The sequence below is a fragment of the Leguminivora glycinivorella genome, chromosome 14 (genome assembly GCF_023078275.1).
Source record: "Leguminivora glycinivorella isolate SPB_JAAS2020 chromosome 14, LegGlyc_1.1, whole genome shotgun sequence".
NCBI lineage: Eukaryota > Metazoa > Arthropoda > Insecta > Lepidoptera > Tortricidae > Leguminivora > Leguminivora glycinivorella.
In genome coordinates this window covers 12,725,295-12,743,106 of record NC_062984.1, presented here as the reverse complement: position 1 = coordinate 12,743,106, position 17,812 = coordinate 12,725,295, and the positions used below count along the sequence as shown (strand labels likewise).

At 39.7% G+C, this 17,812-nt stretch overlaps 1 protein-coding gene across 1 annotated transcript; it reads left to right on the top strand.

Annotated features, from left to right (window-relative positions):
* The first annotated feature begins 595 nt into the window (after positions 1-595).
* Positions 596-17,538, top strand: LOC125233390 (H(+)/Cl(-) exchange transporter 7). The gene is made up of 15 exons (XM_048139386.1): positions 596-918; positions 1,111-1,215; positions 3,436-3,634; positions 4,462-4,568; positions 4,836-4,979; positions 5,119-5,296; positions 5,718-5,867; positions 6,498-6,639; positions 7,424-7,562; positions 8,496-8,759; positions 10,991-11,167; positions 11,709-11,918; positions 13,853-14,035; positions 14,766-14,927; positions 16,354-17,538. Exons 1-15 carry the CDS (start codon positions 787-789, stop codon positions 16,453-16,455), a joined length of 2,394 nt encoding a protein of 797 aa, XP_047995343.1. The 5' UTR covers positions 596-786; the 3' UTR covers positions 16,456-17,538.
* Positions 17,539-17,812: the final 274 nt, after the last annotated feature.

Below are 17,812 nucleotides of genomic sequence, written 5' to 3'. Positions count from 1 at the left end.
TAATTAAAAAGGAAACTTAGTTGCTTAAATATTTTAGGCATAAATTTAGAGAATGGACTAAATAAAACTCTAATTTTAAATGATTATTAGAAAATTTCATGTAGTTAGTTAGTTTTCTTTGTTCATTTTAACTATAATTTATTATTTGACAATGTTTTTTAGACTGGCAGCATTTCAAATGACAGAAACTGAAACGTCAAACTATATAAAGGTACTTTATGGAGCAAATTATTTTTGTTGACTTTAAAGGTTTTGATTTATGAAGTTTGAGAAAAATAAACTTAAAAAACAAACTAATTTATGACAAAATATAGACAGAATATACATTTTACGTAATAGAAAATAATTTGTGGATAAAGTGGCTAAAATTTTGTCTTTATTGTTTCAAAGAAATTCCAAGCCAATTTTTAACAAGAATGGCACTTTAAATAACCTATATTATACGTATAAAATAAAACGCATTCACCAACACCAGTTATGAAAGAGCTAGAAATAGGAAAATCATTTACTAGAAAAAGACAACAACAGTTTCTATTATTATTTTTAATTTTGTTGATTAATAGTGATAAAATTCTAATATTTATTTTCTGTTCATATCGTGCACTAATAATTATTACACGTATGTAGTAATTTAATAATACAATTATTTACTAAAAAAACCGTGTTGACAAACTGGGCATAAAATTAAAATCACACAGTCGTTTCATAGGATTTTAATGTCATGGTTAACGTGCCGTGGATATTCAGAAGACGAAGTGCTTGTGAACTTTGTTGATAAATATTAAAATGAGTACGTCCTCGCAAGGACCTGACGATGTTAGAAGTGAAACAACATCTGAGACTGCACAATTAGTCAGCCACGATGATCTAGCTTCAACTTCCAATTATACTCAATTAAATAGATCAGTGAATTATCAAGTAAGTTTTTTAAATTAATTCATTGATCTTGTGAAGTGCAGGATAGTGTAACACTAAACTTGTAATATTACACTGTCTTCAACTCTTTGTTTTTCTTTTGTTTATTTGATATACTTATGTTTAATCAAAATGCCAGATGACAAGAGTTTGATCTAAACTTTTTTAGTATTTATCTAAATTTAATAATTTTAGGATCCTTTAGAAGGTGAATTTGAAGGCAGCCATGGAGTCAGACGGAGAAACACTGTGCAGAAGATTGAGCCCGGGTCAACAAATGTACTTTCTGCCAAATTTGAAGTAAGTATTGTTCATTCTGCTTTTATTGTTGGAGGTTGTAAAAGGGGTGGATATAATGCTAATCATTGATCTGGCAGGCAAGTATGGTTGCATGATAAATGATAAAACATCAGGCCGTCCCTATCACACTATTTGTAAGTGCATGCTTCCCTGCCTGATTTGGCAAAATTAAACAATCTGTATCTGTAAAAAATATACTCAATTGCATATGTAATTTTTGAGTGGTTTGAATTTTCATATTATTATTATTCATGAAATCCTTTGTTTCTGATTTCATTGATATAGTTGATTTATAATGGTGCATACTTTTGCCATTTTGATAATCAAATGGTGAAAGTATGTCACATAATAATGAAGCAGGAAATTGGTTTTTGTGATTTACCTGTTCAATGAGTCATATCATATAAATATTAAAAATCATATCATTAGGTAAGTACTTTGGCTGCTATAAGAATTCAGTGATATGGACTGGTATGGAAAATTCAAATCATATGAAATTGGAACAGAGTTGCATTTGCTTGGTTTCACTCCTTTTTCAAAAGATGCAAAATCTGCATTATAAGCTAAAAGTCCAGCGTCAAGTAGGTATTCTTTTTTAATTTTTATGGCAGTGGGTCTTAGTCTGGTTTCACATTATCCGATTTTATATCGGATTTTAATGGAAGAATCCAAGATGGCGCCTGTAATGTATGGGATATCAGTCCCACATCCTGATATCAAAATGCACTTACGAGGATAATTTATTGGTAATAAGTAAAAATACTGTGATTATGAAATACCTAATAATGAAAAAGTAACGGAAACATGACTACTAGACTACTGATATTTCGATACTCATGAATTCATGTTTTGTGATAAATGTTTATCTACTGACCCAGTCTTATAGTTCATGTTCTAGTGTTTATTAAACTGTAGATAATGTTACACATGTGTAAACTTAATTTGTTGCTATATTTATTGCAAATTCTGTCAATATCTGAAATGATAAATTGTAAACCTAGTTGTAATTATATCAGGTCGAAAATTGCTTACTTAAATGGTTTATATGACTTGTGGTTAGCAATAGCAACTATGTTCCAGAATGTAAGCAATATTTAGGTATTTGAAACAGCCTGCATCATAGGTACTATTAAAACAGCTGGTACTTTATACAGCTGTACTCGTTTGCTGTAGAAATTAGCATTTTTTATCATTTGTCACACATAAGCAAAGTTGTGTCCAGAGTCTACTAATAATATAATTTAACAACACAGTTCTTCTCGACTATCACTATTGGCAACAAGTCAAATCAAAATTGGTAACACTGATTCAAACTTTCACGATTTTTACACATATTTAAAATTGCAAACGGGACTTAATCGCGTATTTACTATGTTTTAAACACTATGTTTTAAACACTAACCTCCGACGTTTCAAGGACGGCATTGTCCCCGTGGTCTCGGAGCAGACTGGCTGAAGTTGACATCAACATCTTCTAGCTGTACGAGTTTTTCGAACTACCCGCACCTGGTCCTGACTACCCACTTGAACAGTTTGTGCACTAGGGATGTCACCTTGTCGACACACAACACTCACGATATTGATATACAAAATTGGTAATTCTTTAGTATTAGGTATTCAGTGACAGCAAAGCAACACCTAGTCGTTTACATGGTGGCTTTTCAGTACCGGCAAACTATTAGCCACGGGATGATGGATAAAGGAGATGTGGGTGGAGGTCTGGAGGTCACTTTCCAAAAAGAAATCTCTGTGCCAGCACTTATATGCCGCGAAAAAATGGCACCGAAAGGGACCTTAGAGACCTTATACTTTTCTTTATTCTTTAAGGCGTGACCGTGAAGACACGTCTTACGACTTATAAGACGTAAGACGCCTCTTATGTCTTGTGTTATACCTACATCTTTCCTATACGAAATGTACTGAGGAGACGTTTTTAGGGTTCTGTACCAAAAAGGTATAAATATAAAACTAACCCTTATGGTGCCGCTCTGTCCGTTTGTCTAAGTTACACTCAAGCGACGCGGCGCACGCGTCCGTCCCACGTTTTTTTTTATAATACTACGTCGGTGGCAAACAAGCGTACGGTCCGCCTGATGGAAAGCGGTCACCGTAACCTATGGACGCCTGCAACTCAAGGAGACTACGTCTTACGACTTTCGTCGCTTGTGTGCGGCTAACGCCTTAGTCCTCGTCTAAACTAAACCAACCTTAACCTTTCAGAGTTTGGACTACGATACCTGCGAGAACCACCCACTCCTCGACGAGGAGCGGAAGCGTGGCTACGCCTTCGTCATATGGAAGGACATCACACGCTGGTTCATCTTTTTACTCATAGGCATCATCACGGCTTTAATAGCGTTTATCATTGACGTTTGTATAGAGGAGTTCTCGGAGATTAAATATAGGGAGCTTAAGAAATGTATCCTTTTATAATGGGCCAGTAGGCCTAGTATATGATGGCCGCGAGATAGATCACACGTCTTCTTCTAACTGTATAAATGACATAAGGACGGGTAGTCTTATCTCGCGGCGACATACTCCCGCGGCAATCATGTGCTAACCCTGCTGGAAGTAGTGAGCAGATTATAGAGGGTAAAATAATATTACCTGACAAAGCAGGGTAAATAATAATAATAATAACTCTCAAATAGTCCTTACACCCTGGCGGGTGTTGCCTCTGCGTGTGGTGGCATGATATGGGCAAGGGCAACATCCGCTCGGTGTACCCCTTACATTTCATTAAAGTGTCGAAAGGGCCTCTACGTGTTGGCTTCGGCCCCGCGCACGCCTCCCAAAGGTCCGGAATACCATTGTTCCGTGATGGGAAAGACATACAAATAATAATATATACTTTATTGTGCACCACTTATTAAAAGGAGATTACATTAATAAAACGATTAAAACTAGGTAACAACACCTAGGTAACCTGGGTAACCTTAATTTATTGCTACCCTGAAATAAGAAAAATGCTTGTTAATATTGCATCTAGGAGTATTGAATGGGAACGAATTTAAAGTTTATAAACTTCAGGCATAAAGGTCCGTATTACATCACTTCGGGGAATCACCAATGCTTTGCTGTCAGAATTTTACCTCTCCTATTGTTTAAGCGTAATACGGTCATCATGAGGCCTGCAAAGTGCGAAAGTGGTCTCACCACTACAATAATCATAATATAATTTCTTAGATATTGTCCGATAACATACTTACACAAGACTATATGTATTCCTTAACTTTTGTACTTCAGCTGTGGATACCCACTTGCCACATCGAATGTATGTCCCATACTTGCTATGGGTGTTATCCAACATTTGCATAGTTTTCATAGGTTCTGTGCTCGTTGCATACGTTGAGGTAAGTATCTCTCTGTTTTTTACTATTTTTAATAACATTTCTCCTGTGATTTTGTCGTGCTAGTAGGTATAATTTAGAGCTTAAAACATGAGATGCAACTATGTAATACATTCTTACAGCCTGGCAACAAAAAGTAGAATTTAAAAAGTTTTCTTTCTTACACATATTGATGTTGCCACTTTTTTGCCAAACTGTAATACTTGTATTTCTAAAATGAAATAAGTCACTAAATATACCTAGTTCTAATATTGAATGTTATTCTTCTAGCCTGTAGCAGCCGGCAGCGGTATCCCGCAAGTAAAATGCTACTTAAACGGGGTAAAGGTACCGAGAGTAGTCCGGATAAAAACGCTGTTCGTGAAAACCATCGGTGTGATCACTGCTGTGGTCGGAGGACTCGCCGGAGGCAAGGTAAAATATACCTTATTCTGTTGTAGACAAAGCTCTCTTTTCAACGCTTGGGACATACCGTTTTCGGGAATTCGGCCTGACTCGTGGCATTTCATAGTTAATTTGATTTGTAATATAAGTCCATCTTCTTATGCCACAGGAAGGTCCGATGATCCACAGTGGCGCGGTGGTAGCGGCTGGTATATCGCAAGGCAAAAGCACTACCTTCAACAAGGACTTCAAGATCTTCCACTATTTTAGAGAAGACCACGAAAAGCGTGACTTTGTCTCGGGTGGCGCTGCCGCCGGCGTTTCGGCTGCTTTCGGAGCGCCAATTGGTAAGTTTTTTTCTATTGCTAAGAGTAAAAAAAACATTTATTGAACACCAGTAACACCACAGACGTGTACACAAAGAAAGTCATGCATAAAAAAAATCTCAGTTGCTAACATTGGACCGCCGCTTAGGTTATTAGTGGCAGCGGCGCGGTAATCATTGGCAGTTTTAGTCACTTGCCCGACTTTTGTAGAGATACAGGTCACTTTTCAATTACTAAGAGAGAGAAGAAACCAAAAACCTATGAGGGTAACAGACAACATTGCCAAAAATTATGACCTACTTTTTATGGCTTTTCCTCCTAACTAACGACCCTTGCCCTACACATAAATATTAATTTTACATGAGTCCCAATTATTTTTTCGCTTAACTAATAAAACTGGCAAATTTTGAAACCCTCGATAACTTTCCTTATTGATTTGTAGGTGGAGTCCTGTTTTCTCTAGAAGAGGGCACGAGTTTCTGGAACCAGGCGCTGACATGGCGGACTTTCTTCGGCACTGTGGTCTCCACTTTCACGCTGAATTGCGCGCTTTCTGCGTACCACGGGCGCGCGGGGGAACTCAGTTATCCAGGTATCTATGAAGAATACATACATATGTCTTATCTTTGTATTATTTACTCTTTGTACTTTGTACTCTTGGCGTAAACAGGAATTTAAGGCCGACTCCAGTTTTGTAGTTACCTACTAGCTAGCGAATGCGCCCGTTAGATCTAGAAAATTACTTTCGTATACAGCAAAATTGGTGCAACTAGTTTATTTTGAGAGCAAGTAACCATTTTAAATTATTATACCGTTAAAGCATTAATGAAAAGCCTGCTCAATAACAAAAAACAAGTCGTCTTCGGGTCGGGAAACATTGACCGAACCGAGCCGATCCAAATGAAATGACTTGTATTTCTCTCTCTGAACGGCTATTTAGGATTCCGTAACAAAAAGGTATAGAATTACCCTTATGGTGGGACTCTGTTTTTTGCGTCGCTGTATGTATCTAACTATCTATATTCTAACACCCTTATCCATAAACGTTCACTAAAGTTATCAAGCCGATAAAGTTCGTTTGTCCTTTTCTATCACACCAATACGTCGGTAAGGGACAAACGATCTTCGGCTTGATAACTTTAGTGAGCGTTTATGGATAAGGGGTTAAGAATCCTTCTGTGGAATGAAAAGCCCTGTTGAATATAATAATCTTTTGTCACAGGTCTCCTAAATCTGGGCAAGATGGATCCGTTCCCGTTCCAGTTCTACGAGCTGCCCGTGTTCATGTTCTTCGGCGCCGTGGGGGGATGTCTCGGAGCTCTGTGGAACCACATCAACTACAAACTCTCCGTCTTTCGGATTAGGTATGTGGCTATTAGAATTATTACCAGTACCAAAGACATATGTAACTCCGTATGGACAGATAAAGTCTAAGAAAAAACCGTACCTCAAAACCATACAGAAAAAGGTACGGTGACCTTTGGGGGACGCTCGGCTAGATGGTGCTAATATTAATATTTGTCATTTTAACACATATCAAGCTAAGAATATGGGCCAAATTGTCAAAACTGAGTTTCAAAAGTTTTAAGCTTGTGTCGAGAGATGGCTGTCTATGCACTGTGATTACAGATTTTACTTTGACAGTAACTCTCTATAATACTCGATCCTCTTTGCCAGTACTTAATTCGAATTTTGGATACACACCGCGGTATATTACGTTCAAATACTAACAAAGATTGAAAACCGAAGAACAAATACCCTTGAAACTGAAAGTAATGCAATTGAAGGGTCACTTCCCGAGCCGAATTCTATTTCCAATATGAATTTTGGTGTATAACCACGTGTCGTATAACCAGACGAAACTCGACGAAAAAAAAGTGTGACTGAAAGTTACAGGTACAGAATTCCATCTCTTTCGTCGGTCTCGGAACGTAGTTCAATTTTAGGTGAAGGTGAAACGTACTAAACACTCTTAATGACTATATTGCATTGACGGACTTAATGTTTTGAAAATACCATTCCTAAGAAAATGCATACCTTCATAGTTTATGGCATGTCCCAGAGCAAGTTTACCTACTGTTATTAAAATCCCTGTTTACTACTTCCCTTACTTGCACTTTAGTAACGTTTATAATTGAATGTCTCAAGGTACATAACCGCGCCGTGGCTTCGAGTAGTAGAGGCGTGTCTAGTCGCGGCCGCGAGTGCTACCGTCGGCTTCCTCATGATGTACGCGCTTAACGACTGCCGTCCTCTAGGAGAGGACCCTACTAAAGTGCCCTTACAGGTAACTATAGCTATTTCGAGTAGTATAATGGTACAAAACGGCGCGCGGCGTGGCTTTAACGGCCCAGCCGCGACATTGGTCTAAGCGCGACAGCGGTGAGCGGCAGCCATACCTGCGAATGAAAAGTCCCATCGCTGTGTCTCGCTCCAATGTATGGCCGCCGCTGTCGCGCTTAGACCAATGTCGTGGCTGCAGGGTTAGCACATGATTGCCGCGAGAGTATGTCGCCGCAAGATAGACTATCCGTCCTTATGTCATTAATTCAGTTAGAAGAAGACGTATCATCTATCTCGCGGCGACATACTCTCGCGGCCATCATGTGCTAGGCCTACTGAGCCGTAAGTGAAAGTGTGTTTAGTAGCGGCGGCAAAGACAACCGTTGGCTTCCTAATCCGGCTCAACGACAGCCGACCCGTCAGGCGTCAATGGCGTGACTATAAGGGGAAGTGTGCCTAGTGGCGGCGACAAGCTACAATACGCGCATAGCGTTCTATCTTTCAAACTTCGGAACGCCGTACGAATCGGATCCGATGTGCTATACGCCATATTTCGAATTACATGAGGTCGTAAACCCTACGATCACGATGTTCGTATAAGCACACCTCGGACACTGGCGATCAAATATATGAAAGAGGCGCGTTCCTAGCACGCAGTCTAAGCTCGTGTAGGTGAACGCGTACCATGCTTGTATGAGTGAAATATGACAGGTCGACTGTTCGCGTGTTTGACAGGCGGTAACTGTGAGGTAACCGAGAGGGGGTGGGCGGCACTTTCAGCGGAGAGCGGGAGTAGCCATACTGTACGATAGCATTCTTTATTATACTGTGGTATACGTGTAAATTGCATTTAAATATTATACTGACTGTACCTACAATACCTTTCAGCACTTACATTTAAATCATTCTAGAATTTAAAGCAACCATTTTGTTCCAGCTATACTGCGCCGACGGCGAATACAACGCGCTTGCTGCAGTCTGGTTCCAAACACCCGAAGCCTCCGTGCGCTCGTTCCTACACAACCCTATCGGCTCATACAACCCGTGGTCTATTCTAGTCTTCGTCTCATGCTACTTCTTACTGTCGGCCTGGACTTTCGGTCTGGCGGTGTCGAGCGGACTGTTTATACCGAACTTGCTCTGTGGAGCCGCGTGGGGTCGCCTGCTGGCCATCCTGATACAGTTAATGGCGCCTGAGAACGTAAGTACCATCTGACTATAGGTAACTCTTGTACACTGTATGTGTAATGTGCGTGCTAGCGGTATGCAGTCGGCCGATCTGGTTCCGAACGCCCGAAGCCTCCGTGCGCTCGGTCCTACACAACCCTATCGGCTCATACAACCCGTGGTCTATCCTAGTTGTTTGTATTGTGTTATGTTAATTAGGATAATTAACCGACTTCAAAAAAGGAGGAGGTTCTCAATTCGACTGAATGTTTTTTTTTTTTTGTATGTATGTTACTCGATATCTTCGAGAATCGTGGACCGATTTTCAAAATTGATCGAACGGGTATAACCCCGAGATGGTCCCATTGGCACCAAGTCAGGGTCTGATGATGGGATCTTGGAGAAATCGAGGGAACTCTTCAAATGTTATAGGCACATGTAAGGTTTTTAGTGTATTTTTAAAAGGTACACCAGTATTTACGCCTGACGGTAGTAATTTTATGTGGCTGAGCTGATGATGGAAGGTGAACTCCTCAATGGTTAGGAGTTAAAGGATAATTCTTTCACTACTGTACATATATTCGGACTGATACATATAATATCACTAGGAACCACTAAAAATCAACAAATAAATTAACTTTTTAACAAAAAATAAAACCGCCTATCGTATTAGGTAACTGTAATGGTAGTCAGCGCCGGCCCGTGCACTCGATCAGGGTAGAGCGAGTTTGAGTTTCGGCGCCCCTTGGTAAGGTTTTGACTACACGTAGGAAAATAAATCGCGAGCGTATCGAGCGCGAATTTTTTTTCATAGTAATGCCGTAATTTGAAGATTAACGCAATACAGAATTTATGGATTTCATCATACAGATACAGAGTACGAAAGTACGTAGTCGCACCCTAGTATAGTTACGTGCAGTGGCTGAACGTGGATGTCATATGTAAATACATAAAATAACAAACAAAATAGAGCACTATAATGGCTAAGTCAGGAAAGTACTCGTAGATTCGGATTTTTTCCTAAGTAACTAAAAGAGAACATACGCGAGCGAAGCGAGCGTGATTTTTTTTTACTCGATTTATTAAGACTCAAGTGACTCAACCCGCCAGCGGGGAATCCGCGAACTTTCAAGCTTTTATGTTCTGCAGAGCTGCGGTCTTTGACATATTTTGGGGTATTTTGACTTCACAGGGCGCCTATGTTCCCGACTTTTAGGCCTTATATTTCGCCATCACTATTATTTTTATAATACTAAGAGTTAATTAAGAGATTAACTGCGGACTCGATCGTCACCGTCAAGATGCCCATTTCGTTATTTTGCCACTAAGTGATCTTAGTGCTTTGAAGTTCGCTCACCATCTACTGTGACTCACAAAATTGCGCCTCTCTGAAACGTTTTGCGCCTTTGGCTTTATGAGGAACTCCGCTTTGGACTATCGGGTAGACTCATATTTTTGCATTTGGATAGCGACGTAACTTTGTCATTCGCCGCACAACAATGTGGTTCATCAAGGGCTAGAATCCTCCTGTTATGGCGCCCTAGAAACAGCGCCCTTATGAACGCCCTTATGTTGGAAAGGTGCAACTTTCCACTTAATCTGAATTACAAATCTAGATTTTCAATAGTGGATTCATTCCCGACTCCTCTCGCCATTTTGTGATATGTGCGCGCCCACGCAACGTATAATTTTTTTGTATGGATTTTTCCACATTCTCGATTTTGGCGCCCCCTTACCATGTGGCGCCTAGAGCGGCCGCTCCACTCGCTCTACCCTTAATCCGGCCCTGATGGTAGTTGTATCGTTGTTGTAAATAAATAAATAAAAAATAAACAAATAGTTTTCGTGTCATGCTACTTCTTACTGTCGGCCTGGACTTTCGGTCTGGCGGTGTCGAGCGGACTGATTATACCGAATTATACTACCGGCTATACTGATACAGCTCATGGCGCCTGAGAATGTTAGTACCCTTCTGTGTTTCTGACGTGATACTTGTCTTCTTACTATCGCTTTTTTTTATATACTTCCTGTTGTAACGCCTGCTGGCTAGCTTGATATTGTTGACAATTCATCATCATCCTTCTAGCGTTATCCCGGCATTCGCCACGGCTCATAAATCTAAATCCCAAGATTTGTTGACGAGGTTCTCTTATATAACTGCTCTTATGTTGTAAATAGATAAGGTACTAGAAACGTGCCGTACCTATATCAATAAAAATACAAATCTGTTATTCAAAGACGATAAAATTTATTCAATATTCACAGACGATAAACCCGGCGAAGTATGCCTTAGTCGGTGCGGCGGCTCAACTCGGCGGGGTGGTGCGAATGACAATATCACTGACGGTTATCATCATCGAGACTACGGGACAGATATCTAATGCGCTGCCAATTATTATTACGTTGGTGGTCGCTAAGTGGGTTGGAGACTTCTTTAACGAGGTGAGTGTTATAGAGGAACTAGTCACCATACTATATCACTTGGTTATTACACCGGTACGTATAAATACTAAGGGCCAGTTGCGTCAACTACATTTGACAGACACGTACATCAACGTCACGCAGCAGACGTCTATAGAACTTCCCATACAATAAAATTTGACGAACGCTTTAACGGTGACAGTCGGTTTAATGCAACCGGCCCTAAGACAGTCGGAGACCTTTTCAACGAAAGTATCACTGAAGTTCGTAAGTATAAAGACCACAGAATTGATTTATTCAAGTTATTCAACACATTCATGAGATGATGAGATGAATCTTACTATTTAAGGAATCTGGCTCAAGCATCAAATGTAACAGTTACTTTTATGTTTCCAGAAATTTTTGATAATCTCTATATTCCTCTTGCACCGGTGACAGTCTTACTCCTTTTAAGCATACATTGAACAAAATACATTACATACCTATATCCCCACGACCAACTGTGCAAAATAAATCAGCAATAAGACTCTTTTAAACTACCATATATTTCTCACATCCACAGGGAATATACGACATTCACATCCAGCTAGCGGGCGTCCCATTTCTCCCATGGGAGCCTCCGCCGCTCGCCCACAATGTCTACGCGTCCGAAGTCATGTCCCACCCTGTTTTCACGCTTCGCACCATCGAGAATGTCGGTCATGTGGTGGAGTTGTTGAAGCTGGTGTCTTATAATGGCTTCCCAGTCGTCGATCCTCCTCTAGCTGACGATGTAAGTATATCTATAACAGAAATAACACGATGCTCGTCGTATGATGACACGTTCCGTACCATTCTCATAGCTGGGCATTAACTCGTTAATCCGTTAATCGTTAATTAACGAAGTTAACATTTCGGTTAACGGATTAACTTTTAAGTTAACTTTAAAAAATGTTAACGGATTCGTTAACTTCCGTTAAATTTCATCGAGTCCGTTAATCGTTAATCCAGCACCCCAAGCGGCTCGCTGCGTCGCGAATACCACGTCCTGACTGCTACTGTAAAAGCCCGTAGTACTCGTACGGCAAAACCTAGTATTTATCGGTAAAAGCAGATCCGTCGGTTATAAACAGTCTAAAGACCAATTGGCGACTTTGGATCACTTATTCGAGATCTTCTAAATCTTATTAGACGTGCTAGATCGATCACCAACCTGGGAATAGAGTGCAATCATCAGGCATGACAGACAAATCGCGCAACCGACGCATCGAGTCCGGCGGGCCTTAGATTACTCTACCAAGTTATCGTGGCCCACAGCATCGAATTGTCGTCTCAAACCTCAATCTGAAGAACCGACGCACCACGATCGCGATCGCATGAATGACCCAATAATTACCAATCCGAAGTAAAACCTAGGATTTAGCCAACCAATGGCGGTAAAAGCCCGAAGAGACCGTAATTATTACATTTCGGTTTTTTACCGATTGGCATCACAGGTTTTAATGGTTTTTGGTGGATACTAAGTAAATACAAATACATAATACCTACAGTGAAGTCCTATTTTTATGACGTGTTAACGAATTATCGATTAACTTTAACTTCCGTTAAATCTACCGACATGTATCGCTTTAACGATTAACGAAGTTAACTTTTTAAGTAACGGATTAATGATTAACGAAGTTAACTATTTGATTAACGGTGCCCAGCTATGACCATTCTTAACTAGTATATGTTAGGTCCGTGTCCGAAGTCATGTCCCACCCTGTCTTCACGCTTCGCACCATCGAGAATGTCGGTCATGTGGTGGAGTTGTTGAAGCTGGTGTCTTATAATGGCTTCCCAGTCGTCGATCCTCCTCTAGCTGACGATGTAAGTATATCTATAACAGAAATAACACGATGCTCGTCGTATGATGACACGTTCCGTACCATTCTTAACTAGTATAGGTTAGGTCCGTGTCCGAAGTGATGTCCCACCCCGTATTTATTACGCTTCGCACCATCGAGAATGTTGGTCCCGTGGTGGAATTATTGAAACTGCAGGGTCACATGATTGCCGGTAGAGTATGTCACCGCGAGATAGACTACCCGTCCTTATGTCATTAATACAGTTAGAAGAAGACGTGTCATCTATCTCGCGGCGACATACTCTCGCGGCCATCATGTGCTAGGCCTACTGGTGTTTTATAATGGCTTCCCAGTCGTCGACTCGCCCTTAGCTGATGAAATGACGTAAGTGTCTTTGATACACACTGTAGGTTAACATTTCACAATCGAGTTGTTATGTGGTGGAGTGGAGAGATAAAACGTCGGCCCGTTGTTCTTGAAGCTGGTGTCGTATAACGGTTTACCAGTTGTTGATCCCCCTCTAGCTCATGAAGTAAGTCTGTGAAACAGGGCTTTAGTTCACTTATTGCACCAGTGATTGCACTTCACACCCCGTGTTCACTTCTTCGATACATCGGTCACGTTGTAAGGTTGACTAAGGCCCATTTCTCAAAGTTACAACTTACGAGTGGCAGTCAGAGTCACTCACTAATGTGACAATTTGAAAGTGACACGCTTGTAACTTGTAACTTTTAGCTTTGTGAAGTGGGCTAGTTTCTTGCATGCATGCTAATGGAGTCTATCAAAGTTATCAACGTGTCTGAAAAATCTGTCAGTTTCACTCTCAAATGCCCTCTTGAAATTGCTATAGAATTTTGGTTACATTTAATTTTGTTTGCAGCAAGAAGTGCACACATACAAGCGTCTGCGCGGCCTAATACTGCGCTCACAACTAATAGTACTTCTTCAGAACAAGATCTACAATGAGAACGAGCACGAGAGCGCCAACACCACCTGGTCCAGCTTCAATGTGGACATGGACATGTTCCGGAAGGAGTACCCGCGGTACCCGTCCATCAACGATGTGAGTTACCTTATGTTTAATCATTTTTAGTTTGTCTGTAGGTGGACTAAAATGTTAACGGAATGGTGGCCGCTAACAAATGTAAGAAGTGCCTGGCATCCGTTGGCTCGTTGGGTCGACGACATCCGAAAAACTGCGGGTCACAACTGGATGAGATTAGCCCACGACCAGGAGAAGTGGCGTACTAGAGGAGAGGCCTATGCGCAGCAGTGGGCGATAAAGGGCTGATATGAATGATGAATGAATGAGTTTGTCTCTGAGGCATACTGCGCTCGCAGCTCATAGTGCTTCTTCAGAACAAGATCTACAACGAGAAAACCGCGGTACCCGTCCATCAACGATGTGAGTTACCTTATGTTTAATCATTTTTAGTTGTGAACTAAACAATTTGTCAAAAGTTACCAGCTGTTGGTACCAGCCGGCTTAGCCGAAATGACAATCGCTGACGCTAGACGCCGATTTATACGCCATACATGCCATACAGCACGAATATGATTCAAACCGTTTGTATTAATAATTGCAAAGAAACATTAAGAAATATTGTACTCTAGGGAGAACTAGGGTTCAATAGTAATGTAGATGGCGCTATAAGGAGTCACATGTTTTGTTGTACCTGAATTGGCAAATTTTAACTTCTAATCTGACAATCAGTGGTACCGACTAATGACAACTAGGTCGATCGTGAAATTTGATGAGCCAAAATTTCTCATCAAGTACTTTTTTTACGCAGCTGGAGATATCGGACTGGGAAAAAACCTGCACAATAGACCTGCGACCCTTCATGAACCCGTCTCCCTACACGCTGCCGACCCGAGCGTCACTTCCACGTCTCTTCCGACTGTTCCGAGCATTGGGCCTTCGCCACGTGCCCATAGTCAATGATGTCAACGAGGTGAGACTTGCATCACTTATACAATCTGCACGATAGACATGCGACCCTTCATGAACCCTATACGCTGTCTCCTTATACGCTGCCACTTCTCTTCGTTTATTTCGAACCCTGGGCTTGCGCTATCTGCCCATAACAAATGATGTCAAACCTACGACTTTTTTAAACCCGTTCCTCTACACGCTGCCTACTCGTGCGTCGCTACCGCGCCTCTTCCAGTTGTTCCGAACCCTGAGCCACCTGCGCATAGTCAATAGCCGGTTCCACAATGGCCGCACGCCTCGCGAAGAAAACGTCCGTGGTCATTCACGCACATTTGCCTCGCCCGAGCAAATTTGTTCGGCAAGATGGTGGCCCTTGGTCAGCTGTTCAAAATAGTTCGGCGTGCGGCCAGTGTGGAGTCGGCTAATAATGTGAGATATGGATCTTAACGAGAAGTCAACATTTTATTTTTCTTATTTCCCACAGTTCCAAATAGTGTAGTCACCCTATTTTTAACCGCCTTCCAAATCTCAAGGGAAGGGGTTCTCAATTCGTCTGTTTTTTTTTTTATGTTTGTTCCTCGATATCTCCGTCGTTACTGGACCGATTTTGAAAATTTTTTTTTTGATTGAATGTATATACATACAGATTGGTCCCATTTTTCTCAGAACCCAGTTCGGATGATGGAATCCTGGAGAAATCGAGGGAACTCCTCAAATTTGAAAGGCATACATATGGTGATTTTTGTGTTTATAAAGGAACAGCATGTATTTACGTACGGAACAGTGACATTTGGTGCAGTGGAACTCCTGATGATGGTCAGAATGCAACTCCTCAAATCTGAACGGCACACTTATAGTGACTTTGGTATTTTTATAAGAACAGCATGCACTTACGTCCAGAACAGTGACATTTGGTGCAGTGAAACTGCTGATGAAGAGTGAGCCGCCCCTGGTTAGAGTTCCGTTCTGATAATCATTCTCATCTGTAAGTACTTCAGAATCATCCCAATTTCAAAATTGGTTGAGAAATGACGGAGATATCGAATAACAAACATTAAAAAATATACAGACGAATTGATAACATAATCCAACAACAAAGTATTTATCACCAGACCCCAAAAGGAAGGCCGTTTTTTTTTCTTAAAAATTATTGTTTTTGGAAGTTTAGGGGTTATATAGATTCGAAAATATTTTTTATAGCTAGCTACCAAAAAATAATGATCGGAATTATCCTACTCTTTAGTCTTTGACAAAGGTCCATCTCTTTTTTCTTTTCTTAGCCTTTAAGAACAATCACTGTACAATTAAGTTTTTATTAATAAATTATTTGTATTTGATTTGTATCTTTTCTTTTTCTATTTGGTCAACAAAACAAATGAATCGATCAAATGAAGAAATTATCAAAATAATCATCTCAATGTGTATTTTTGTAAATTTGTTATCAGGTGGTGGGGATGGTGACTCGCAAAGACATTGCCAGGTACCGCGTCTGGAGGCATCATTTCAACATGGGCATGGAGGAATTAGTACTCTCTAGTGAAATTTAATTGTTTAGTCCAATATTGTGTTGAAGATAACAGATAATTAATACAAATGTCTAATCCTATAAATTAAAAGGACATACACTAACCAGTGTGCATAGCCGAATGCACAAACGCTTCACGAAACACTCATGAATCGTGAATCGTTTAGACATTCGGCTACGCACACTTCATAGAAGATATAGACCTATTTAGAAGATAAATGAAATTGTACATTATTGTACTACCTTAAGAGATGTTGTATGAATGTTGAATTTGTGTGATGCCTTACTAATAGGTATCCAATTTTGATATTACTAAAAGTAGGCATTCTCATTCATTAATTGAATTAATTAATTGTTAACTTAAATGGTATATGAGCATTTCTTGTGCCATTAACAACTTGATCAATTAAATGTCACATTGCTATACCCAGTGACCATCAAGACAGGGTAACAACTATTTCGAAAAATATATCTATCTAAACGGTACCTATAAGAAATTTTGAGATTCAATGTAATATTACTTACTAAAAATGTTATTGCATATTTTTAATTTATTGAGAAATTGTATGTAAAATTATAAGTTCATGTAGATGTTAGATTTCCCTTGAAAATATTTGTTTGTTTTTGAATACTAATTATAATAAGAGCAACAATATAGGTATAAAGCATTTAAAAAATACTATTATGATCTGTCTCATCTCTGCCATTTGGATGGTATATTTGAAATTCAACAAAGTAAATATTTCAAGATGACTATAGCATTTAAGTGTAACTAGCCAACTTAAGCAGGTTGGTATACTTTATGGTTTATGGAATAAATATTTGGATATCCGCCAAATTATATTTCCATCATTGGCTTGGCAAGAATTTGCAATATTATCATTATAAATCACACTTTTATAGAATTATAACCATTGGAAGAATGCTGTGCTAGGTTCTAAAATAATTGAATTGGAGTATTTCCATGAGTATTCACTAAATTATATTTGATGTAATAAATAATATTGTTTATGTTTATATCTCGGCATTACATATGTATGTCAATGTGATAATAATTTATAAGAAAGGTTTATCAAGTCTTATGAATAAAAATGTTTATATTCTTTTATAGATTTTATTTTCCTTTGCAACATGTTGGCAGGTCATTACAATTTAGTAAACAAGTAGTGGTCACTTCTGCTTCATATTAAATCATCGATATCGCGCATGAACTCCGTAATCATAAAGCAATATAAAAGTTCTGATCATGGGTTATTTCTTCAGTTATTAACAAACAGCTCCCATCCAATTCCTGCCCACAAATTAATAAATAGGATGACTGGCAATATAACCAAAAGCAATAATATGTAGTTAACATATTCATCCATAGTGACGGTTGT

What these genes read in the sequence shown, in the direction of transcription:
- LOC125233390 (XM_048139386.1), top strand. Translation starts at nt 787, where the DNA reads ATGAGTACGTCCTCGCAAGGACCTGACGATGTTAGAAGTGAAACAACA. An exon ending in ATAGATCAGTGAATTATCAA is followed by an intron (nt 919 to 1,110) that starts GTAAGTTTTTTA and finishes TAATAATTTTAG; the next exon opens with GATCCTTTAGAAGGTGAATT. An exon ending in TGCTCGTTGCATACGTTGAG is followed by an intron (nt 4,569 to 4,835) that starts GTAAGTATCTCT and finishes TTATTCTTCTAG; the next exon opens with CCTGTAGCAGCCGGCAGCGG.